Here is a 26813-nt window from a genome sequence, read left to right as displayed (position 1 = left end):
TGGCGCATGCCTGTCATCCCAGCTACTCAGGAGGCTGAGGCAGGAGAATCCCGGGAGGCGGAGGTTTCAGTGAGCTGAGATTGCGCCACTGCACTCTAGCCTGGGCAGCAGAGTAAGAGACTGTTTAAAAATAAAAAAAAAAATAGTTCAGCCAGGCGCAGTGGCTCACGCCTGTAATCGCAGCACTTTGGAGGCCAAGGTGGGTCGATCACCTGAGGTCAGGAGTTCAAGACGAGCCTGGCCAACATGGCGAAACCTTGTCTCTACTAAAAATACAAAAATTAGCTGGGCATGGTGGCGTGCGCCTGTAATCCCAGCTACTAGGGAGGCTGAGGCAGGAGAATCACTTGAACCTGGGAGGCGGAGGTTGCAGTGAGCTGAGATGGTGCCACTGCACTCCAGCTTGGGCAACAGAGCAAGACTCCGTCTCAAAAAAAAAAAAAAAAAAAAAAGTTCAGTTCTTGCTTATATAGGTGGAAAATAAAGTTTGGTAGGATTATAATGTTTTCTATACAAGGCTGGTTTATGAGTTACAATTTAGTTACAGTTTGTTTTCTTTATGGCTTGTCTTTACAGCTAGTTTTCATTTCCAATTTAAAAAGAGTGTATTTAACATTCCATTTTAAGACAATGTGATAGCCATGAAGTCTTTGTGTAAGAAAGATAAGAGGGAAGTTAATCTACCATGAAGATCAACAGTGAAGAGGGAAGGGGTCTTCCCTGGAGCCCTTTAGTCATTTACAGCATTTATAAAACAATACAGTAAGGAAGAAAGCTAATCTATAATCAGAGAAAGAAAGATGACAGCTGCCTAGATTATAGCTGCCTATTGTGTGACTCAGGCCCCATAATTACATTTCTTTAAGGCTCAAAAGTAATTCAGATTTCCAACAGCTTAGATTTTGAATTACATATTTTCATAGCATATAGTAGTACATCTAAAACATAAACTTTTTATACTCTACCCACCAAATGATACACATAGATTTTATCACTGAAATATAAATTTGAAATTAATATATAATGCTTTAAAAAGTGAAATGTCTAAAAACTGGAAATTTTAATTGATTACAAATGGCTGTGAAGTTCAAGAAATAGAGCTGGGTAAAGAAACATCTGTTTCTGATCTTTTTCAGTATTTTTATAGTTGGGGAAAAAACAGCAAATTCTACATTAGCTGAAATCTTTGGAGTATGAGTAATTGAAGTCAACTTTCCAAAGAATTAAAGGTTTAGTTTAAGAATTAAAATACTAAAAGACATTTTTTTCATCATTATGGATTAAAATATTTCGGAAATATGCTCCTAAGTATGAAAAGGAATTTAATAGTATTTAATAAGGTATATATAATATACACATAACATTTTTTGTTTTTCCTTATATAGTATTTGATACTTTGAACACTCTTTCTTAAATTCATCTTACTTCCTTGGCTTTCTTGATATCAGTTTCTACTGGTTTCCCTGGTTGTCTTTTTCTTTGTGCCAGTACCTTTGCAGTCTCATTTATGGGTTCCTCTTTCCTCTAACCCTTTCCCTCTTCTTGCCTCCTTTGCACAAATATTTAGTGACAGATTTAACTAACACTGCCCTTGGGGCTGTGCATACAGAGGTGAGCAAAACAGGCTATTTCCCCATTAAAGAAGTAAATGCTGAATATCTTCACAAATATTGATGTGTTGAGATCATGCTATGTAACTATTTTTGATTTCTTGCCTGAGAAGTCCTCTGAAGACGGAGAATATTTTATTCATCCTCGAATATCCAGCACAGAGTATAGCACCTGTCACAGAGGATAGGCTCAGTAAATGTTTGTAGAAGGAATGAACAATGTGAGACTTGCTAATACCTAAGAAATATATTGGCCTGGAACTATACTCCAATACAGTAGCCACTAGTCACACATGAATTTATTTAAATTTACATTAATGAAAAGTAAATAAAATTTCCGTTATTTTATTGCACTAGCCATATTTCAAGTGTATAGTCACCACATACAGCTCATAGCTACTGCTTACAGATAGCACAGATATAGAACATTTCCATCATTATTCAAAGTTTTATTGGACAAGTGCCAGAGCATTGTTACCTCTACACTTAATGGCTCTAGATTGTCATACTGTTATTAGTTGGGTCTATTCATTTTATGGTTTCTCTACCTCTTTTTCTTTCTTTCTGCTATCACTTCTGTTTCCATCTTCTAATTTGCTGTTTAAATATTTGTAGTTTTTAACTAGTTTTATCAGTTATCAAGTTTGTGACTGTGGCTGCCCATAGTCTTTCATTTCTTTCAGGATTTCTGATTCTAGATTGAAATATACATAGATAAAGTTGCAGATAAATGGAGATGTTTTGTAAATGGTTTCATGATCATTTTTGCATGAGTATTCTCTAAAGCAGTTTTAATATTCATACACATTGCTTTCCCAGTATGCTCTCTTAAAAATTAATTGATTCTACCTACAGTTTGCAGTCTGTGTTGGAAGATCTCCTGGTTGCTACTTCTGATGGACTTCTTCATCTTATTCACTGGGAAGGAATGACAAATGGAAGGAAAGCCATTAATCTTTGCACAGTACCCTTTTCAGTAGACCTGCAGTCATCTAGAGGTAGCTATACTTTCTACATGAGGTTGAACCAGTTGTTTAATGTTTGATGTCTAGTTAGGTATCTTCTATGGATGAACACTTCTTTGGAATTAGTTATGCAAGGGGAGAGGTGGGCAGAGTATGAGAGGCGGGGTGAGAGAGGCATTTAGTAGGAAAGGACAGTTTAATTGTTTAGGGTTGTTAGGTCATTATTTTTACCCTTTTAAACTTACAGGTTTTTCTGGCAAAAAGTGAGAGAGTAATTTATTATATTCTTAATCCTATTTCATGTGCTTATTTTTTTCATCAGTAGGTTCATTCCTGGGCTTCACAGACGTACACATCAGAGACATGGAATACTGTGCCACACTTGATGGGTTTGCTGTTGTATTTAATGATGGTAAAGTTGGATTTATTACACCAGTGTCAAGTAGATTTACTGCAGAGGTATGACTTATTTACTTTGAAGGGTTTTTTGTTATTGTGTACTTATTTTATTCTTTGTTATCAAATTCTTCTCTAGTTTCATCTTTCATGTAAGATTTTAAGGGTTGTTAATTTTTTAATCAAACCAAACATATAAATAGTATAAGTAGACAAAATTCTCTTGGACATGTTAAAGAAAAATAATGATTCCTGTTCTCCTCCCTGCTCTCCTCATGCCTAATTTTCCACTTTTGGAGGCAACTACTTTTTATTCCTTTACTGGTTATTTTGATTTTTAATTTCCACTACTCTGAATATTTCCTTTAATTTTTAGTTCTTAGGCTGTGTTTATTGACTTCTTACTGTTGAAAGTGACCATTTACTTCCCTCTTCCCTGCTTCCGCCATACTTATATTCTTCTCATGTTCCCATTATAGTTATTGTGATTTTGATTAGGTTACTATTAATTGTTTATATTTTTATCAATATGTAAGCCCCATTAGTACCTAAACCATGTGGTACTGACGCAGAAGTTTTTGCTCCTTAGTTTAGCCAAAAGCAGGTTCTTGTCACACAGCCAGGAAAGATTAGGCATGCAGACATACTGAAAGGTGAGGAGAGCAGAATTTATTAAAAGCAAGCTCTCAGCAAATAAAGATGATGTCCTGCTAACAGGCTCCCACTTCACAGATTGATTACCAAACCCCAGCACACACGCGCGTGCGCGCACACACACACACACGCTGAAGAGCCCCAGGGTCCTACCCGCTGAACAAGGCGTGAACTTAACCCCATTCTCCTAGTGCGCTTGTGGGCATTATTCAGAAAGAATCACTCAGGAAAGGGCAAACGGGCAGTTATTTATCCCTCTGGATCACCAGTTTCATCTGGGACAAGGAGTCCCATCTTTCAGCCTTCACGCTCTTTTTGAGCTTGAAAGTGGGTTTTCACTGGGGACCCTTGGCCAACTCCTGTCTCTGTCAGTATAATTATTTTTCCTTTACTGCAGATTTTTCCTCCTGCTAGGAATTAATGATTGCCTTGTTCTTTACATTTGCTTAATTTTTGTGTACTTAACTCTTACACAACCCAAACTGTCAGTTGTGTAAATATCCTCCCAGCTTTTTCAAACATATTAGCTGTTCTGTTCATTTCATCTTTTTTGTTTTCTTTTTTTTTTTTTTTTGAGATGCAATTTTGCTCTTGTTGTCCAGACTGGAGTGCAGTGGCACGATCTCGGCTCACCACAACCTCCGCCTCTCGGGTTCAAGCGATTCTCCTGCTTCAGCCTCCCGACTTGCTGGGATTACAGGCATGCACCACCACGCCCGCCTAATTTTGTGTTTTTAGTAGAGACGGGGTTTCTCCCTGTTGGTCAGGCTGGTCTTGACCTACCAACCTCAGGTGATCCACCCACCTCAGCCTCCCAATGTGCTGGGATTACAGGCGTCAGCCATGGTGCCCAGCCCATTTCATCTTCTTCTTCTTTTTTTTTTTTTTCCACAGTACCACAAAACAATTTAATGGAGGAAGAGATTTTTTTTTTTTTTAACCCCAAGGAACTATATCACTTAAGGATGGCTTACAGAAGGAATGAGCTTGCAAAAAACATAAGAGTGTGTGTGTGTGTGTGTGTGTGTGTGTGTGTGTGTGTGTACCTATGCAGTGTATGTGTGGGTCTATAGGTATGTATCACATGTCCACATGCATGTTCATAGCCTCCATGCACATGTAAACATTTCTTCATATAAACTTTTCTGACTTTAATACTAGAAAGAACTTACACTGGTTTTCTGAAGCCCACTGTGATATCAGAGATCCCTTTCTAAATCTATCTTTTTATTTACTTTTTTAAGTTCTAGGGTACATGTGCACAGCGTGCTGGTTTGTTACATATGTACACATGTGCCATGTTGGTGTTCTGCACCCATTAACTCGTCATTTACATTAGGTATATCTCCTAATGCTATCCCTCCCCCCTCGCCCCACCCCACGACAGGCCCTGGTGTGTGATGTTCCCCACCTTGTGTCCAAGTGTTCTCATTGTTCAATTCCCACCTGTGAATCAGAACATACGGTGTTTGGTTTTCTGTCCTTGCAATAGTTTGCTCAGAATGATGGTTTCCAGCTTCACCCATGTGCCTACAAAGGACATGAACTCATCCTTTTTTATGGCTGCATAGTATTCCATGGTGTATATGTGCCACATTTTCTTTATCCAGTCTGTCATTGATGGACATTGGGCTTGGTACCAAGTCTTTGCTATTTGAATAGTGCCACAATAAACATACATGTGCGTGTGTCTTTATAGCAGCATGATTTATAATCCTTTGGGTATATACACAGTAATGGGATGGCTGGATCAAATGATATTTCTAGTTTTAGATCCTTGAAGAATCGCCACACTGTCTTCCACAATGATTGAACTAGTTTACAGTCCCACCAACAGTGTAAAAGTGTTCCTATTTCTTCACATCCTCTCCAGGACCTGTTGTTTCCTAACTTTTTAATGATCACCATTTTAACTGGTGTGAGATAGTATCTCATTGTGGTTTTGATTTGCATTTCTTTGATGGCCAGTGATAATGAGCATTTTTTCCTGTGTCTGTTGGCTGCATAAATGTCTTCTTTTGAGAAGTGTCTGTTCATAGCCTTCGCTCACTTTTTGATGGGGTGGTTTGATTTTTTTCTTGTAAATTTGTTTAAGTTCTTTGTAGTTTCTGGATATTAGCCCTTTGTCAGATGGGTAGATGGTAAAAATTTTTTCCCATTCTGTAGGTTGCCTGTTCACTCTGATGGTAGTTTCTTTTGCAGTGCAGAAGCTCTTTAGTTTAATTAGATCCCATTTGTCAATTTTGGCTTTTGTTGCCATTGCTTTTGGTGTTTTAGTCATGAAGTCCTTGCCCATGCCTATGGCCTGAATGGTATTGTCTAGGTTTTCTTCTAGGGTTTTTATGGTTTTAGGTCCAACATTTAAGTCTTTAATCCTTCTTGAATTAATTTTTGTATAAGGTGTAAGGAAGGGATCCAGTTTCAGCTTTCTACATATGGCTAGCCCGTTTTACCAGCACCATTTATTAAATAGAGAATCCTTTCCCCGTTTCTTGTTTTTGTCAGGTTTGTCAAAGATCAGATGGTTGTAGATGTGTGGTATTATTTCTGAGGGCTCTGTTCTGTTCCATTGGTCTATATCTCTGTTTTGGTACCAGTACCGTGCTGTTTTGGTTACTGTAGCCTTGTAGTATAGTTTGAAGTCAGGTAGCGTGATGCCTCCAGCTTTGTTCTTTTGGCTTAGGATTGTCTTGGCAATGCAGGCTCTTTTTTGGTTCCATATGAACTTTAAAGTAGTTTTTTCCAATTCTGTGAAGAAAGTCATTGGTAACTTGATGGGGATGGCATTGAATCTATAAATTACCTCGGGCAGTATGGCCATTTTCACAATATTGATTCTTCCTATCCATGAGCATGGAAAGTTCTTTCATTTGTTTGTGTCCTCTTTTATTTCGTTGAGCAGTGGTTTGTAGTTCTCCTTGAAGAGGTCCTTCACATCCCTTGTAAGTTGGATTCCTAGGTATTTTATTCTCTTTGAAGCAATTGTGAATGGGAGTTCACTCATGATTTGGTTCTGTGTTTGTCTGTTATTGGTGTATAGGAATGCTTGTGATTTTTGCACATTCATTTTGTATCCTGAGACTTTGCTGAAGTTGCCTATCAGCTTAAGGAGATTTTGCGCTGAGACTCTGGAGTTTTCTAGATATACAATCATGTCATCTGCAAACAGGGACAATTTGACTTCCTCTTTTCCTAATTGAATACCCTTTATTTCTTTCTCCTGCCCGATTGCTCTCGCCAGAACTTCCAACACTATGTTGAATAGGAGTGGTGAGAGAGGACATCCCTGTCTTGTGCCAGTTTTCAAAGGGAATGCTTCCAGTTTTTGCCCATTCAGTATGATATTTGTGGGTTTGTCATAAGTAGCTCTTATTATTTTGAGATACGTCCCATCAGTACCTAGTTTATTGAGACTTTTTAGCATGAAGGGCTGTTGAATTTTGTCAAAGGCCTTTTCTGCATCTATTGAGATAATCATGTGGTTTTTGTCTTTGGTTCTGTTTATATGCTGTATTACCGTTATTGATTTTCATATTTTGAACCAGCCTTGCATCCCAGGGATGAAGCCAACTTGATAGTGGTGGATAAGCTTTTTGATGTGCTGCTGGATTCAGTTTGCCAGTATTTTATTGAGGATTTTTGCATCATTGTTCATAAGGGATATTGGTCTAATATTCTCTTTTTTTGTTGTGTCTCTGCCAGGCTTTGGTATCAGGATGATGCAGGCCTCATAAAATGAGTTAGGGAGGGTTCCCTCTTTTTCTATTGATTGGAATAGTTTCAGAAGGAATGGTACCAGTTCCTCTTTGTACCTCTGATAGAATTTGGCTGTGAATCTGTCTCGTCCTGGACTGTTTTTGGTTAGTAGGCTATTAATTATTGCCTCAATTTCAGAGCCTGTTATTGGTCTATTCAGGGATTCAGCTTCTTCCTGGTTTAGTCTTGGGAGGGTGTATGTGTCCAGGAATTTATCCATTTCTTCTAGATTTTCTAGTTTATTTGCGTAGAGGTGTTTATAGTATTCTCTGATAGTAGTTTGCATTTCTGTGGGATCGGTGGTGATATCCCCTTTATCATTTTTTATTGCGTCTATTTGATTCTTCTCTCTTTACTTCTTCATTAGTCTTGCCTAGTGGTTTATCAATTTCGTCAATCTTTTCAAAAAACCAGCTCCTGCATTCATTGATTTTTTTGATGGTTTTTTTATGTCTCTATCTCCTTCAGTTCTGCTCTGATCTTAGTTATTTCTTACCTTCTGCTAGCTTTTGAATGTGTCTGCTCCTGCTTCTCTAGTTCTTTTAATTGTGATGTTAGGGTGTCAATTTTAGATCTTTTCTGCTTTCTGTTGTGGGCATTTAATCCTATAAATTTCCCTCTACACACTGCTTTAAATATGTCCCGGAGATTCTGGTATGTTGTGTCTTTGTTCTCGTTGGTTTCAAAGAACGTCTTTATTTCTGCCTTCATTTCGTTATGTACCCAGTAGTCATTCAGGAGCAGGTTGTTCAGTTTCATGTAGTTGAGTGGTTTTGAGTGAGTTTCTTAATCCTGAGTTCTAGTTTGATTGCACTGTAGTCTGAGAGACAGTTTGTTATAATTTCTGGTTTTTTACATTTGCTGAAGGGTACTTCCAACTATGTGGTCAATTTTGGAATAAGTGTGATGTGGTGCTGAGAAGAATGTATATTCTGTTGATATGGGGTGGAGAGTTCTGTAGATGTCTATTAGAACCACTTGCTGCAGAGCTGAGTTCAATTCCTGGATACCCTTGTTAACTTTCTGTCTTGTTGATCTGTCTAATGTTGACAGTGGGGTGTTAAAGTCTCCCATTATTATTGTGTGGGAGTCTAAGTCTCTTTGTAGGTTTCTAAGGACTTGCTTTATGAATCTGGGTGCTCCTGTATTGGGTGCTTATATATTTAGGATAGTTAGCTCTTCTTGTTGAATTGATCCCTTTAGCATTATGTAATGGCCTTCTTTGTCTCCATTGATCTTTGTTGGTTTAAAGTCTGTTTTATCAGATACTAGGATTGCAACCCCTGCTTTTTTTTGTTTTCCATTTGCTTGGTTGATCTTCCTCCATCCCTTTATTTTGAGCCTATGTGTGTCTCTGCACGTAAGATAGGTCTCCAGAATACAGCACAATGATGGGTCTTGACACTTTATCCAATTTGCCAGTCTGTGTCTTTTAATTGGAGCATTTAGTCCATTTACATTTAAGGTTACTATTGTTATGCGTGAATTTGATCCTGTCATTATGATGTTAGCTGGTTATTTTGCACATTAGTTGATGCAGTTTCTTCCTAGCATCGATGGTCTTTACAATTTGGCATGTTTTTGCAGTGGCTGGTACCAGTTGTTCCTTTCCATATTTAGTGCTTCCTTCAGGAGCTCTTGTAAGGCAGGCTTGGTGGTGACAAAATCTCTCAGCATTTGCTTGTCTGTAAAGGATTTTATTTCTCCTTCACTTACGAAGCTTAGTTTGGCTGGATATGAAATTCTGGGTTGAAAATTCTTTTCTATAAGAATGTTGAATATTGGCCCCCACTCTCTTCTGGCTTGTAGAGTTTCTGCCGAGAGATCTGCCGTTAGTCTGATAGGCTTCCCTTTGTGGGTAACCCGACCTTTCTCTCTGGCTGCCCTTAACATTTTTTCCTTCATTTCAACTTTGGTGAATCTGACAATTATGTGTCTTGGAGTTGCTCTTCTCGAGGAGTATCTTTGTGGCGTTCCCTGTATTTCCTGAATTTGAATGTTGGTCTGCCTTGCTAGGTTGGGGAAGTTCTCCTGGATAATATCCTGCAGAGTGTTTTCCAACTTGGTTCCATTCTCCCCGTCACTTTCAGGTACAGCAGTCAGACGTAGATTTCATCTTTTCACACAGTCCCATTTTTCTGGGAGGCTTTGTTCATTTCTTTTTACTCTTTTTTTCTCTAAACTTCTCTTCTCACTTCATTTCATTCATTTGATCTTCAATCATTCGATCAAATCGGCTGCTGAAGCTTGTGCAGGCATCACATAGTTCTCGTGCCATGGTTTTCAGCTCCATCACGTCATTTCAAGTCCTTGCTACGCTGTTTATTCTAGTTAGCCATTTGTCTAATCTTTTTTCAAGATTTTTTGCTTCTTTGCAATGGGTTCGAACATCCTTCTTTAGCTTGGAGAAGTTTGTTATTACTGATCGTCTGAAGCCTTCTTCTCTCAACTCATCAAAGTCATTCTCCATCGAGCTTTGTTCCATTGCTGGCAAGGAGCTGCATTCCTTTGGAGGTGAAGAGGTGCTCTGATTTTTAGAATTTTAGCTTTTCTGCTCTGGTTTCTCCCCATCTTTGTGGTTTTATCTGCCTTTGGTCTTTGATGATGGTGACATACATATGGGGTTTTGGTGTGAATGTCCTTTCTGTTTGTTAGTTTTCCTTCTAACAGTCAGGACCCTCAGCTGCAGGTCTGTTGGAGTTTGCTGGAGGTCCACTCCAGACACTGTTTGCCTGGGTATCACCAGCGGAGGCTGCAGAACAGCAAATATTGCAGAACGGCAAATGTTGCTGCCTGATCCTTCTTCTGGAAGGTTCATCTTAGAGGGGCACCCGGCTGGATTGAGGTGTCAGTTGGCCCCTAATGGGAGGTGTCTCCCAGTTAGGCTACTTATGGGTCAGGGACCCACTTGAGGAGGCAGTCTGTCTGTTCTCAGACCTCAGACTCCGTGCTGGGCAAACCACTACTCTCTTCAAAGCTGTTAGACAGGGACATTTACGTCTGCAGAACTGTCTGCTGCCTTTTGTTCAGCTATACCCTGCCCCCAGAGGTGGAGTCTACAGAGGCAGGCAGGCCTCCTTGAGCTGCGGTGGGCTCCACCCACTTGGAGCTTCCCTGCCTCTTTGTTTACCTATTCAAGCCTTAGCAATGGTGGACGCCCCTCCCCCAGCTTCGCTGCCATCTTGCAGTTCGATCTGAGATGCTGTGCTAGCAGTGAGCAAGGCTCCGTGGGCATGGGACCCTCCAAGCCAGCACAGGATATAATCTCCTGGTGTGCCGTTTGCTAAGACCGTTGGAAAAGCGCAGTATTAGGGTGGGAGTGTCCCGATTTTCCATGTACCATCTGTCATGGCTTCCTTTGGCTATGAAAAGGAATTCCCCGACCCCTTGCACTTCCCGGGTGAGGTGATGCCCCGTCCTCCTTGGGCTCACACTCCATGGGCTGCACCCACTGTCTGACAAGCCCTAGTGAGATGAACCTGGTACTTCAGTCGGAAATGCAGAAATCACCCATCCTCTGCATGACTCACGCTGGGAGCTGTACACTGGAGCTGTTCCTATTTGGCCATCTTGGAACCTCCCATTTCATCTTCTTAAAGAAATTTCTCTGGGAGCCTTCTGGCCTGCTCCAAATTAGACTGCTTGCTTACTATAATCTTTAACACAGCTGTTTTTTGGCCTTCTGTCATAATTATCCTGAGATTCCCTTTACTCTTATTTGTGTCGGATCTTTTAATAGCTAATAGCTAATTAATATATGGATTTGGCTGCTGTGACAGAGACCTAAAATTAAAATAATTTATTGAAAACTGTGAATTTTGGTTGGTTTGGTTTACTATGTCCTTTACCATAGGATGAGCTGACTGAGTTATTTCCTTGGGGGTCCTGCTACCTTTAGAGTCATACCCTTCCCTCTGTCCCTCCCTTCTGCTCCCCTCTCCCCTCTCTGTCTCCAGTGTTCCTTGGAAAAGAGTCCTGCAATCCTTTCTAGAGGATATATACTTGGCTACCCCAGTATTCTGGGATTTGAGTTACAGAAGAGTTAAGCTAGCGGGTCCAAATTCAAGATGTGAACCTTTATTTTCTATCCCTGTTTTCAGTGTGGTCCATAGGCCTCTGGTGGAGGTGGTAGGGGTGGGGGTGTTTTGTTTTGTTTTTCTCCAAAGAAAAATATCCAGTTTTCCGTAGGAGTGGAGGTAGGGTATTTATTGGCTGCTCAGCTTTGGGGAAGTGCTCTGGGAGGACCCAGTTGCTTCTTTAAGTAGGTTTTGAACCACTTCTACAACATTTAATTTAGCCTTTCAAAGACACCTGAATTCCCAAGCCTTTCGTGTACCCTACAACTTAAATTTAGATGTTTCTCAGCGTTCTTCCCTGTCAGTTAAGGATTCTACTCATTGATATGCTTTCCAGCTTCTAAAATTTTCTAATGCCGCCTCCTATTATTTTTGTCTTTGCTGCTTTATGTTTTTTTAAACAAAAACTCTTTTCTCTTGTAGAAGTTACAGTTTTAGGAGTCCAAGAAGCTAAATATTTATATTCAGTCATCTCTCTTTAACTGGAAAGGAATTTAAGTTTTTAATGGCCTTTTTTAATTGTTGTCATTCTGTTTGGTATCATCTTTAATATTCCTATCTACTATCTTCCATTATCAACTTTATTCAGATAGTAAGGCACTAAATAATATATTTGTGATCACCTGTGTCAGAACATAAATAAGAATAAAAATAAGCTTTTGATGAATTAGAAAAAACTCTTTTTTTTCCTATAAGGTGCATATATATTTGTAATTATTTTTGGGACTTAAATGTTTAGACTGGAAATAAAAATATTAGAGCTGAAAAAGTGATTGACTCTTTTCCAAGTACTTTAGAGTTAGTACAAAATATATTCTCAGTGTTTATTAGTATGTAATTAAATAATTTTTTCTAATAAGTTAAGGATTTAAAAACTAATGAAAAGCAGATGGGCATTACTAAATAAGGTATAGATAGAAAATACAAATTACAAGAAAACAGTACCTATGTATTAATGGTAATAGGGAAATAACTAAATGACATTTAACAGATGTGTTAAAATGTGATTATGTCAGTCCTCTGTGGAGACTCATTCAGTAGGACTAGATTATTAGGACAGAACCTCCTGAGGACTAAAAGAGCTGGAGAAAAAATATATTTTTTAATATGCTTGAAGGCCTTAGAGAGCAAACAAGACAGTAAAGAGTTGCCAGACTAAGGGAGGCCAGCAATCCAGTGAGCTAAGCCCAATATTTAAGCCTACAGTGAACATGAACAAATTAGGCTATATGCAACAACACAGATAGATCTTACAGACATGGTAAGCAAAAAACAGCTAGACACAAAGGAATACATGCTATGATTCCATTTTAGGTAAAAATTAAAGGGCAAATAATGTAGGCGTTTCTAAATTAGAGTATCTATGGGTGCATGTTTAAGTGGTAATGATTTAAAAGAAAGAAGGAGGTGATTACCATGTAAATCTGGATATTTTTTGTTGTAGGGGTGTGAGGATACAGTGATTGGGAAGGGCACTATTGGGAGACTTTTGGGTACTCATGATTCTTGGCCTGAGTAGCAATTCCACAAGTGTTTGCTTTGTGATATTGAGATGTACATTTCATTTTCATGTATTCTTTATTATAATTCATGACAGAAAAGGTTAAAAAATTTGAATATTCTTCTTCTATATAACTTGAAGAAAAAGCCAAAATTCTTATGGTGGCCTTCAAAGCCCTAATTATCTGAGCTCCTGTTACATCTCTTACCACATATACTACTTTCCTTTCACAACCCATCCACTTCACTCTATCCACACAGGCTTCTTTGCTGGTCTTTGTGCATGCCAGAAATGCTACTACATTAGGGCTTTTACACTTGTTTTATTTCTTTGAGGACTTTCCTCAAAAGGCATCTTTATAGGGAAACCTGTTTAATATTACATCCTTCCCCTGTACTCCCTCTTCACCAGCATTGCTTAATTTTTTTTGTATAGTATTTTTTAACCTCCAGTATTCAATATACTTTTTTAACTTGTCTGTCTCTTGACTCAAATGTAAAGCAAGGATACAAGTAGAGATTTTGGTGTGCTAGTATAGCCTCAGCACCTAGAGCAGTGCCTGGTGAATGGTAACCACCTAGAAAATACTTATTGTAGGACTGAATTTCAGTCTAAGCAGCAGTTCAGAGAAATAATGCTCACTGCTGTCTTTACCATTTGTGACATAAAATGTCCAGTTTTATTATTAAAATTAAAAGATAAAATTCCTCCTAAAGCAAAGATTCCGTGTTTAGATAGTAGATTATATAGCTGATTGTGGAATTAAATGAAATCTGTAGGATTCTAGTTCATATAGTTGTGATTATATTGTATCTTTAATGTTTACTATTAGGATCATCCAAAAATAAAGTGCTGTATTATAGTGTGCCACTTTTTGTGCTAACTGAACTAATGATTATGACCTTTGCCTTGGAATTTATCATCTAAAATGTCTGTGATTTGACAGATAGGAGCAAACAACTGAGCTGAATCTATTCTCTATATATGGAGATAGCATATGGAAATAGCATATACGCTTACTAATAATGTCATTTATTTATTGAATGCTTGTTGAATGGTAGGCATTGTCCTAAATAGTTTACATGTGTATCTTCATTTAATCTTTGAAACACCCTGAGAGGTAAATACGATAAGAAAACTGAAGCTTAAAAAAGATCAAATAATTATTTTGAGGAGTGAAAGCAGTCCCGAGCTGTCAGGCTTCCAGATGCCATGCTATTAACCATTACACTATAAAGAAGGGAATTGTAGAGAATAGTAAGCAATTTTGCCTCTAAAGAATAAACCAAACAGAATGTACTGCTTTTCACTGACTGAGAAGTTAAATACTATGTGCTAGGTGATGAGAATAATTACAGTGAGCAAGTTAGATGCTGTTTCCGCTGTCAAAATGTTTACATTCTAACAAGAAAGTCATCTTTATTTGAATTTGGAGATGAATTTCCATATTTTAGTGTTTTTTAAATAAATTAACTAGCACTGGACTGAGCTGAGTATTTATCAGACCAATTCATGAGAAGTTTGAGGTTTTAAGGGAGACTATTTGGTAGTATTTTAAGGGAGACTATTGTGGTAGTCCTGGTGGGATATTTTCCTCTGCAGATGAAACCAAATAAAGCATTATGAAATTGTATGTTTATTGAAGGAGAATTATATTGACTACGATAAATTTGGAGAAACACTTTTTAAGTCTTAACTATTTTTCTTTATTATAGCAGCTTCATGGAGTTTGGCCACAAGATGTTGTTGACGGAACGTGTGTAGCAGTAAATAACAAGTATCGACTAATGGCATTTGGCTGTGTGAGGTATAATTGATGTAGGCTTTTGCATTTTTAAGAGTTGTTGTAAAAAATACTGGTTTTTTTTCTTGTAAACATAAGATGTTCCTAACATACTTATAAACTGCATCATGCTATCATAATTTATCAGTCAACCTTAATATGAAACGTAAAAGTATTTTATTAGATTGAAACAAACAAAAGTAAAGGGCAGATTTTGGAGGTTGAGCATGTTAATTTGTAAAAGTTAGCTTTTTCTTCAATGGTGGAAAATTGAGTTACAAGTTAAACAGAATAAATCAGTTAAAGTTTAGGTTCTTTATTGTTTAAAAGAGGATTTGGAAGATTTTTTTAAATCTTAATTTTTAAGACATCAGCATTCATGATGCCTTCAAATTAGTGAGTGTGCTTTAGTTAACAAGCAAATTTAAAGTGCACATATAAAACCAGTTTCTTGCCTTAGTTTATTAAATAGAGATTTTAGAAAAAAATGGAATAAAATTATTTATTCAACAAGTATCTGTATGCCTATCACATACCAGCCATAGTTCTAAGCACTTGATACATTAGAAAACAAAGATACTGAACTTGGTTGAGCTTAAATTTTAGCTCATAAATTTTAGCTAAAATAAAACGATTATATTAGTTGTTATAATGCCTTGCAATGTATATAGTGCTTTTTAGTTTTCTAAACTCTTTCTTAAATAAAAAATCCTATGTTGCCCTCAAAATGAGACTTGGTTGTTCTATAGAACATATATCTAGTATAGTCTCCAGCCATATCATCACCACCCAATTTAAGTATCAAAGATTTTTTTTTTTTTTTTTGAGATGGAGTCTCGCTCTGTCGCCCAGGCTGGAGTGCAGTGGCGTGATCTCAGCTCACTGCAAGCTCCGTCTCCTGGGTTCACGCCATTCTCCTGCCTCAGCCTCCCGAGTAGCTGGGACTGCAGGCGCCCACCACCATGCCCAGCTAAATTTTTTTGTATTTTTTTAGTAGAGCAGGCATTTCACTGTGTTTGGCCAGGATGGTCTTGATCTCCTGACCTTGTGATCCGCCTTGGCCTCCCACAGTGCTGGATTACAGGCGTGAGCCACCGTGCCCGGCCAGATTTTTTTATTAGTATAAATAATTCACATATTATAAATCACTTTCATTACACTCTTAATAAACTCTTTGTAAAGTAGGGAATCCTCATCCTCAACTTTTTCTCAATACATTGATCCTCATTGAGCAGTTAAATGTAGAAATACGAGTAAGTTTAACTTAGTACAAGAGAGAAGGAAAAGCTTTTTTTTAATGTTTGTGGATTGGATTCAGTCATATTTTGTTTAGAATTTTAAAATATATGTTCATGAATACATTTCACCTATAATTTTCCTCCTTACTCTTCTGAGTAAGGTTATGGCTGTCTCATAAAGCAAGTTATGAGAATCCCTCCCTTCTTTGTCTTCTCTATTCATCTTTGAATGTTTGGTAGAATTTGCCAATGAGAAGCCATCTAGACCTAGAATTTTCTTATTGTGGATTTTTTTGGACTACTGATTCAATTCAGTTTTTAAAAAAAATATATATATAATGTATATATTTTAGATATATATATTTAAATATTATAAATATATATAATATATATTAATATATATTATATATATATTTTTATATATTATATATATTTTAAATATATATATATTTATATATTATATATATTTTAAATATATATATATTTATTTTATTTTATTTTTTGAGACAGTCTCGCTCTGTCGCCCTGGCTAGAGTGCAAGAGCGTGATCTTGGCTCACCGCAACCTCTGCCTCCTGGGTTCAAGTGATTCTCCTGTCTTAGCATCCTGAGTAGTTCGGATTGCAGGCATGCACCACCATGCCCGGCTAATTTTTGTATTTTTAGTAGAACGGAGTTTCACTGTGTTGGTCAGTCTGGCCTCAAACTCCTGACCTCGTGATCCATCCACCTCGGCCTCCCAAAGTGCTGTGATCACAGGTGTGAGCCACTGGGCCCGGCCCAGTTTTAAAAATAGATTTAAGAAGATTCAGATTTTGTATCTCTTCCTATGTCATTTTGGCAAGTTGCATTTTTTCCAGGAATTGGTTTCTTTCTTATACACCTTCAAACTTACTGGCATAAAGTTTATAATACCCTTTTTATTTCACATTGTGAAACAAAAATATGCATACAAAGTAGTACATAATCCAGATACTCATAGTTTAACGTTGTAGTAGAAACACCCATCTCTTCACAACTGGATCAGTAAATAGAACATTACTGGTCTCCAGTCACAAACTGCCTCTGCTACTTCCTAGTCACAACTCTTATTCCCTCCTTGACTCACTCAGTAACTGGTCAACACTGTGAGATTCATCCATGTCATTTACCAGTAGTTGTAATCATTTTTTAAATTGGTTTATAAATAACGTTCCATTGTCTGAATATAGCATAATTTATCCACTTTGCTGTTGACATACTTTTGCCTTATTTCTTGGTTTCTAAAAAAGGAGACATTCTCTTGTATAATTGGAATATCTTTATCACATGAGATAATTAATGATAAATCCGTAATAGGATCTAATACCCAATTTATATGCAAATTAACCCAGTTGCCACCAGCTAAATTTCTTCTATACCTCCTTTGTTCCAAACAGAATCGATCAAGATTCATTAATAATATTTGGTTATTATTTCTCTTTAGTTACCTTTTAACTACAATAATCCTTATACCACTTATTTTCATGACATTGACTTTTTTTGAGTCTGGGTCGATTCTTTATAGAATATCCTGCATCCTAGATTTGCCTTATTGTTTCCTCATGATGGCATTTACCTTGTTTATCTGACACCTGTCATGACTAACCTGGAAGCTAGTTCTTGTTGAGCAATACAGTCAAGTGACTAGAAAGCCCACACATCAGGCATGGAAAAGTATTTAGAGAAAATACACAGAGACAGAAGCAGTGGCAAGTGTGCAGTTCCATTTACTGCATTTGGGGCTAGCACAAGGGTAGGTGTTAGAATCCAGAAGAAGTACTCCTCCCTAGGCTATGGGCTTACGAGCTACATGATTGGGAAGTACTAGCCCTTCCCAGGATAATGTAGGTAGACTCTTGGCCTATAGCTTTTCAGTCACCTCAGTTTTCATCAGCTACGAGACTACAAGTTCTCTTCTAGCATGCCCATGGGTTAGGGTTAAAGTTTTGTGATTCTAGCTGTTGACATAACAAACCAGTGTCTGCTAGTCCAGATCTGCCAACACTTATCAGGACTAATTACCTTGAACACTAGGTGATAGCTGGTGTCCTTAGAGTTGTGTAAGAAGCCAGCTTCCTTTTAGGATGCCACTTTGCAGCAGATCAGTATTTTAACAACCTTCCTGTTAACCTAAATATTTAAAGGTATTACTAGATTCTGGTTACACATTTTGTCATGGGTGATGATATATACTTCCTATGGTATCATTTAGTAATAATGTCAAGTTGTTTCGGTATTAATGACACTAAATTTGATCACTTATGGTGACAATAGCCATATCTCTCTTATAGAGATTTGCTTTGGAGTTAGTAAGTCCTGTCTTTTTAATGAAAATATATTTTTCTGTTACATTGGGCTGGTGAGAAATGGAAGGAAAAGTAGTTTAAAGAATACAAGCACTATAGAATACCTAAAAGATTGTCAGACTTTTATAAGTAGTAACTTAGCACCTACTTCTTATATTTAAAACATGGACTCCTCACTAACATTTTAGAGCTCAGCAACCCTGGGTTAGCAGTTGACAGTTGTCAGATGCAAAGCAAAAACAAACACCTGCTACCCACTTAGTGCTGTCTCTCAGCAAGAGATGATCTATTTGGGCAGGTAGTCTGGAAAGAAATCTTTTTCAGATATTTGGCTTCTGGGTATGATTGAATGACAGATGACATTTTCCCTCCCACCTGATACAGCCAAGAAAACGGACAAAAATATGAAAGAGCTGTTTTGAATTCAGAACACAAACATAAGGTAACAAGGGACAGTGATTTCTGAAAGATGAGAAACAAAATTATCTCTCTGTAACTGCCCTTAGTTTTTATTATTTTGAGTGTTTGTAGGCTGCAGCACAGGATTGGGGAGATACATCCTGAGCTGAGATAAGCACATGGAAATCAGAGAATCTGGGAAAACTAAGGCAGCTAGAGTTCATAATATAGACACCAAAGAGGTGGCACAAAGAGAGAACTTCAGAGAGCTGTAGAGGGTCTCTCTTGAATATTAAACTGAGACATGGAAGATATTAGAAAAAGACTGAAATTAAACTTCTAAAGGTGAAAACTATGATGTCTGAGATGAAAAACATACTGTATGGAACTAACAACAGATTAGACATTGCAGAAGAGAAGATTAATGAACTTGAAAAACAGAAATTATCCAAAATGGAACACAGAAAAAAAAGAAAACAAAAACAGAGTATCAGTAAGCTGTGGGACAACTTTAAGGAGGCTACTATTGCAGGTCTTTTAGTTAGTCCCAGTTCTAATCCTTGAGAAGAGGTAGGACCTGGATGGGAATGGATCAAAGCTGCTGTGAAGAAACCATCTGATTTCTCCTACCACCAAAAAAAAAAAGAATCTGGTAGTCATAAACCAGTGTCATCCTATTATGTGCAAAAGCATTCTTAGATTAAAAAGTGTCTTTAGGAACATTTGTTTCTCTTTCTCACTATAAATGTTGCATAAGTAATGTAAAACAGGAGCCTCATTTTCAAATGCTGAATGTGCATTAAATTTTTGAACTGAGAATATACCATGAGCAGAAATGAGACTTTTCTGTTATCATTGTAGTTCAATTTTGAAATGTGGCTTAGACGTATTATAGAGATTTTACTTTTGGCTTCAGGCCCTTCATAAATTTGACCCTTGTAAAGATGTTTTAAATTAAGTAATTATATATACCATATACACAAAAAAGCATATAGATTTTAAAAATAAAATGTTTATAAATTACCATCCAACATAAGAAATAATACATCACCAGTGCTGATGAAGCCTCCTGTTTACCCCTCTTCTTTGATACTCCCTTCTCCACCAGAGTATCACTAATCTGAAATTTGTATACATTAACTCTTTGTTGTATTTTTACCACAAATATATTTACTATTAATACTGTATATCTACTATATATATATCAAATATGTATGTTTATATTTGCTATGCTTTTACACACACACGTGTGTGTATATTTTATATCTTAAACGTATATACTGTTGACCGTTGAACAGCCCAGGGGTTAGAGGTACCAACCCCCCAACACAGTTGAAAAATTTACATGTAACTTTTGACTCGCCCAAGACTTTTAACTACTAATAGCATACTGTTGACTGGAAACCTTACTGACAATATAGTCAATTAACACATACTTTTTATGTTATATATATTAATATTATATATTGTATTCTTACAATAAAGTAAGCTAGAGAAAAGATTATTAAGAAAATTATAAGGAAGAAATAATGTACTTACTATTGATTAAGTGGAAGTGGATCATCTTAAAGGTCTTCATTGTCACTGTGTTCATGTTGAGTAGGCTTGAGGAAGAGGCAAAGGAGGTATGTCAGGTGTGGCAGAGGCAGAAGAAAATACATGTATAAGTGGGCCCATGCAGTTCAGATCCATGTTGTTCAAGGGTTAACTGTATTCGCTATCCATGTGGCTAAAGTTCATTCATTTTCAGTGCTGTAAGGTATAGTATTATATTGCTACACCATATGTACTATAGCCAAATAAAAGTTCATTTTTTTCCTCATGTTGCTAGATAGGCTATTTCCTTTTTTAAAAATTATCACAATAGTACAATGGACATTGTACATATCTCTAGTAAACATTAGACAATAATTTCTGGGATATATCTGGAAGTGAAATTGCTAGATTAGAATATGCCTTTGTTCAAATTTATGAGATGACTGCAACTTATTGACAAAGTGGTTTTGTTCTAGTTTACACTGCCACCAGCAAAACATAAGAGTTCTATAATGCTTTTTCTATTTGTATTTGTCTTTTTTCACTAAAAGTTTTTCGTTGTTGTTTTCACAGTGGTTCTGTGCAGGTCTATACAATAGATAACAGCACTGGAGCCATGCTGCTATCTCATAAATTAGAGCTAACAGCAAAACAGTATCCTGGTGAGTCTTTTTTTTTTTTTTTTTTTAACATTTTTAATGTACTGGTATTGCCATGTGTAGCAGATGCTGATTTTAAGTTAAACAATACATGTCATGCTATAGGTCAAATATTGGGGCTCTGGGTGTGTAAACTGGCTCAAGTCTGGAAATTGATTGAGGGGCCGTGATTCTGTTTTAATAATTCAAATTAGTATTTTGTCCATTTGACCTAGAACTTTTCTGCTTGTATAAATTAAGTGGGAATGCAGTAGGCTTCCTATAAATTTCACTTCCAGGAACACCATGATTAATTAGCCAATGCCCAAGTTCTACACAAGTCAGACTATTCTGATTGCTGCTTTGCTTCTGCTGTCCATTACAGTAGCTACGCCCACCTTGCCTTTGATAGTTGAGTGCCGCCACTTGGCCCCTGCTGCCTCCGGATCCAGTTATTCCCGTTTTGTATTTAAATTTAGTATTTGAGTGACTGAGGTTCCCACTGTTAGATCTGACATACAGAGAAGTGCAATTATAGGGTTCTTCAAAGATGTAGCTGCTGCCCTTGTAAATCTGTTTTGCAAGGCATCAGTCAAGGGTATATCTTCTGGACCCTCCCAGCTGGGATGAGTAGGTCTAAAGTGACTAATCCACTCCACCTTCTGAATCTCCCTAAGCCTTTGGATCCCTTCCTCTACATTAAACCAAGGGAGATCAGGCATTTCCAGCTCACTCACAGTGGGCCATCTTTTAATCCATATTTCAGCTAACCACGCAAATAAACTATTAGAACCTTTTTAACTCCCCGAGCTGCAGCTTTAAATGCAGAATCCCTACTTAGTGGGCCCAAATCAATAAATTCAGCCTGATCCAACTCTGTGTACCTTCCATCATTATCCCACACCCTTAATATCCATTCCCATGCCTACTCTCCAGATTTCTATTTATGTAAATTAGAAAACTCAAGCAGTTCCCATAGTGCACCTCCTCATGGGTCATACTCTCAACCTCACCTCTAGAGGCCTGCCAGGACTTTATTTATAGGTCTAGAAGCAAACAGAGGTGTTGGGAGTGGCTCCTGAGGAGAATCAACATTATCTTGCCTGGCGACTGCCTCAGGGGAGGGCATCAGTGTTGCCTCAGGCAGCACAGGGTTTATAATCCTCAGACAAAGGTGGAAGGGCTAATGGCAGCATGGGTCCAGGAGGGGATGTTGCCACTATTGGGGATGGGGAAAGCTGTTTCTTCTGGCAAAAAAAAAGGTTCACCAGAGTTTACAAACTCAGTGAATCTAGCTTCATCAGGGTCCTCCCACACATCCCCTTTCCAAGTTGCAGGGTCCCATTTTTTTCCAATCAGTGCCTTCACTTTAACAGTAGACACCTGGTGAGGCTGTGCATGCACCTTTTGTTGCAGATCAGCCACTCAAATGATAAGAGTTTGTCTCTGTGTTTCCACAATTTTAGCTCTTTCTCTATAGGAGATAAGACCCTCACTCAGGGCAATCTTAGCAGATTTGAGGCTCAGTATCTGCTTCTGGGAGATGGAATCCCTGAGTTCATCATTTTCTTTCATCACCTTGTTCACTGAACTTAGGAGCAACCAACTAGCTTCATTATGTTCCTTGATTCTCCACATATGGTCAAAGGTGTTATGTATAGAGTCACTAAACTCCTTGCGTCTCACAAGCAATGAATCAGGAGTGCCAAATGCATTTATTTTGCATAACTCTATATAAACAGTTCACGTCAAGGACTGTCAGTGCGTACTATTAGAAATAGAGTCCTTAGCATTTTGGGGTCTAATGATATTAGGCAGCCAACTCTAGAAACCCCAAAACCAATGAAGGAACTCCATCCTTAATATTCTGTTCCTCTAGAATCACTCCTGGTACCAATATCTGTATTAGTAAGGTTCTCTAGGGGACAGAACTAATAGAATAGATACATACATATTTATAAAGGGGAGTTTATTAAGTATTAATAAATGATCACATGATCACAAGGTCCCACAATAGGCCATCTGCAGGCTGAGGAGGAAGGAGAGCCAGTCCGAGTTCCAAAACTGAAGAACTCGGAGTCTGACGTTTGAGGGCAGGAAGCATCCAGCACACGAGATGTAGGCTGGTGAGCTAGGCCCATCTCTATTTTCACATTTTTCTGCCTGCTTATATTCTAGCCACACTGGCAGCTGATTAGATTGTGCCCACCCAGATTAAGGGTGGGTCTGCCTTTCCCAGCCCACTGACTCAAATGTTAATCTCCTTTGGCAGCACTCTCACAGACACACCCAGGATTAATACTTTGTATCCTTCAATTCAGTCAAGTTGACACTCAGTGTTAACCATCACAATTAGGATATTTAACTATTCATGTTGACTTAGTGTTACCCACATTTATACCAGTATTTTTGCCCACCATATCTTTTACCAACTCATACCTTCTTCTTGAGACCATTTTCTGCCTGAAAAACCTCCCATACATCCCTTGGAATTTGTTTTAATGAAGTTTTTTGAAGGTAAACTCTACTTTGGGAGAGTCTGAAATGTACTTATTTTGCTGCTGTGATTTAATTATAGTTTAACTTGGTATGCTGTTTTGGATTGGCAGTTATTTTCTTTTTATACATTGAAGAATTTGTTCCAGTGTCATTGGATTTCCATTGCAGCTATTGAGAGGTCCTCTGTCAAGTTGTCTTCTCTTTTCAATAGATTGGTCTTTATAGCTACCTTTCAGATCTTGTCTTTGTTTTTGGCTTTCTGCAGTTCAACTGTGATGTGGAAGGGAAGAATTTTGTTTGTTTTTCAAATCCTGCTTGAGACTTAGGCTTGCTGGATGAAGATTTACATCTTTGAACTATTTCTGGAAAATTCTCAACCAGTATTTCTAAATATTCCTCTCCCCTAATCTATTTTCTGGAACTCAGATATACATTACACTTTTTTCCATGTTTCTTAACCTAACTTTAAATTTTTTTAAATTTTGTTTCTCTAGACTGCATTCTAGAAATTTTTTCTCCATCTGGGTTTGCTGATCCTCTCCAGTTATGCCTAATAATGTTGTTTGATCTGTCCATCAAGTTCTTAATTTCATTTATTGTATTTTTTATTATTTAAAGGCTTACTTAGCTCTTTTTCCAATCTGTATGCATCCTGCTCCTTGTTTGAGTCTTCTCCTTTATTTCATTGGCTATAAAAAGCAGTTATTTTATATTCTGTGTCTGTCAATCCCAAAATCTGAAGCCTTTCTGAGTCTGTTTCTGCCATGTCTTGATTCTTTGTGTTCTTGCTCATTTGTGTGTGTATTTTAGGATTTTTGACTGAGAGCCGATTGTTTTCCTTGAAGCATATTTTTTGTGCGTGTAGCGCTTTGAGAACTGGATAACATTTGAGTTTTTCCAGAGAGGATTTAAATGTCTTTGCTTGCGCTGGTCACTTGGGAGCACTACATCAGTCTGTGACCCTTTGCATTGTATTCTCTGTTTGAACCACATTAAATTGCACAAATTACAAATCAGAGTGAGGGTTTGTGGCTTCAGATTATCAAGGGAGTGTTATTTTCCATTCACTTCCACTGATGAAACATGAAAGTGTTCCTTGCTAATTCTTTTCCTACATGGCAGAGGCTTTTTTCTCATTCTCTCTTATACCATGGATATAGTCCATTGTAGTCCCAGCTTTACATGGGTATCTTTTGTTAGATTACCTGTCTTGGGCAAGTTCTGAGCTTTATCTCCTGTTCCTAACATGCTGTGAGTCATCAGAGGTAGAAGTAAAGGTCTCCAGGGTTTGGCAGAAAAATTCAGGGAACAAGCACTTTGTCTCAGTATTTTTTATTGTTTTGAGGATTTAAGTATTCTATTCAACATCTTAGTTTTTTCAGTGTGGAAGTCATTCAGGGTGTCATTTGCTGTATACTTCCAGAAATAGAAATTTGCTCCTTACGTTTTTTTAATCATTCTTACTGTGTAGCTTTTTTTTAAGGCCTGCATATGTTTTTTTCTAAAGACAGCTTTTACTGTAACCTTATCCTTGTTTTACAGAAACTGATTTATACAAAGCCAAAGACTTTTAAGATTACACAGTTATAAGTTAATCAAGCTAACAGTGACTAGAAACAGCTTTCACTTCTTACAAATCACCTGTGCACTGAGTTTGTTCTGCTTAGATCAGGACAAAACTAATGGCCTTACTAACTTTAAGTAGTCCTAAATGAGCAGGATTTATTTTTGGAAGCAGTCATACCTTTCTACTCATTTAGATTTGAAAATATAGATTGTATTTGAAAAAAAAAAAAAAACAAGTATTTCTGAAGCAACTATTTATTTTTAACTCTTCTCACTATTTCCTAACAGACATTTGGAATAAAACAGGAGCTGTTAAATTGATGAGATGGTCTCCTGACAATAGTGTTGTAATAGTGACCTGGGAATACGGAGGCCTTTCTTTATGGAGTGTTTTTGGAGCACAGCTGATTTGTACACTTGGAGGAGATTTTGCGTAAGTCAAAAAAGACAATTTTTAGATAAAATAACTCCATTATTTCTCACAATGCATGCATACAAAAACCTTGTGTCAGAACTTCCCTTTTTGCCTTGACTCTTACCTTAAAACAATTTGCAAAGTTCATAATCTGTTCGAATATACTGATTCTCTGAACATTCATTTTTTAAAAAATGTACATCTCATTCCATAAAAATGTATTTATTTATTGAACCCCTGCTGTATATATGACAGCATGTTAGACACAAAGCAGAATCAGGCATGGTTCTGCTTTTAGGTAGTTTATAATCTAATGAGGGTGGTAAGGCATGTACATAAATAGTAGAAAGTTACGTTATCTCATTAGGTTAATGTAGGTTAGCCCAGTGATTGATAGGAGTAGGTTGGTATCTCTGCCCACTTCATATACTACCCTGAATCTCAGTTCTGATGAAATGAGCACCCCTTTAAAAGCTGCATATCTCTGGCAAGAAGTCACTTGGACCTCGGAAAATGTGGCTGAGAGATATATACACCTAGGTGTATTAACCCACAGTTTTGTATTTCATGCATTAGTATGTATTTCTATTTTGAAGGAGCAAAATCCGTTTGATTTTTTAAAAAACACTAAATTTTATGTGTATTATATGTAACTGGAAGGCTGTATTATATTTAGTTTCTGTTCTGTTTCAGTTATAGGTCTGATGGCACCAAAAAAGATCCCCTTAAGATCAACTCTATGGTAAGTACTTTCTGTAAAAAATTGGCATGGTATTAAAAAAACTTGGATTTTTCTTCCCTTTTTTCACTCATTTTTATTTATTTAATTTTTTAAGACAGGGTCTTACACTGTCACCCAGGTTGGAGAGCAGTGGCAGTTCATAGCTCACTGCAGCCTCTCTAAGCGATCCTCCTGCCTCAAGCTTCCAAGTAGCTGAGACTCTAGGCACACCACTATCCACACCCGGTTAATTTTTTTGATTTTTAGTAGAGACGTGGTCTTGCCATGTTGCCCAGGCTGGCCCCCTTTTTTCACTCATGTTGATCTGATAAAATCACAAAACTATTTTAGTCTCAGCAGACTCTTCATTATACAGTTCTTGCTTGATGAAAGTCTTTTGTTTTTTTTTAATTGGAAGGCTGCCTGGTTTTCAGTATTTGCGTTTTGTTTAAATGTGGCCAGCAAACCCCTGTCATCTTTATGATGATAATGACTGTTCAGATGAGGCCTTTTTTGTATGTGTCTTCTCATGGCCTGCTTGCTTTTAACATGAGGTGAAATGCTCATTGGGCATTTTTCCTGGAGGACATGCACTTGTGCATTACTTGAGGATGTCTGTATCTATATATCTATATATATGTATACAGTACCTTGAGCATATTTTTAAAAATTTACATAGATGTATGTCAAAGAGAATTATAGTCACTGTTGTAAACAATACAGGTTGAGTATCC

The 26813-nt window shown here is 37.4% G+C and overlaps 2 protein-coding genes across 7 annotated transcripts in view; one reads left to right on the top strand and one right to left on the bottom strand.

Annotated features, from left to right (window-relative positions):
- The window catches only part of RIC1 (RIC1 homolog, RAB6A GEF complex partner 1), a 147999-nt gene that overhangs the window by 89084 nt on the left and 32102 nt on the right, over positions 1-26813 (top strand). For 3 of the 6 annotated variants that reach the window (XM_055092177.2, XM_024930040.4, XM_003823375.5), the window contains exons 5-10: positions 2466-2608; positions 2898-3034; positions 14674-14765; positions 20814-20902; positions 25232-25376; positions 26052-26100. In XM_055092177.2, the coding sequence (XP_054948152.1) occupies positions 2466-2608; positions 2898-3034; positions 14674-14765; positions 20814-20902; positions 25232-25376; positions 26052-26100 (655 nt within the window). The remainder of the gene's footprint in view (positions 1-2465; positions 2609-2897; positions 3035-14673; positions 14766-20813; positions 20903-25231; positions 25377-26051; positions 26101-26813) is intronic. The other 3 variants (XM_063594494.1, XM_008977015.4, XM_055092178.2) reach the window with 1 other exon arrangement.
- The window catches only part of ERMP1 (endoplasmic reticulum metallopeptidase 1), a 95231-nt gene continuing 88666 nt past the window's right edge, over positions 20249-26813 (bottom strand). The window contains exon 17 of the transcript XR_008619782.1: positions 20249-20308. The gene's annotated coding sequence lies outside the window, so the exon portion shown is untranslated. The remainder of the gene's footprint in view (positions 20309-26813) is intronic.

Source organism: Pan paniscus, chromosome 11 (assembly GCF_029289425.2).
Source record: "Pan paniscus chromosome 11, NHGRI_mPanPan1-v2.0_pri, whole genome shotgun sequence".
Lineage (NCBI taxonomy): Eukaryota > Metazoa > Chordata > Mammalia > Primates > Hominidae > Pan > Pan paniscus.
This window is presented reverse-complemented; position numbering and strand designations above follow the sequence as displayed.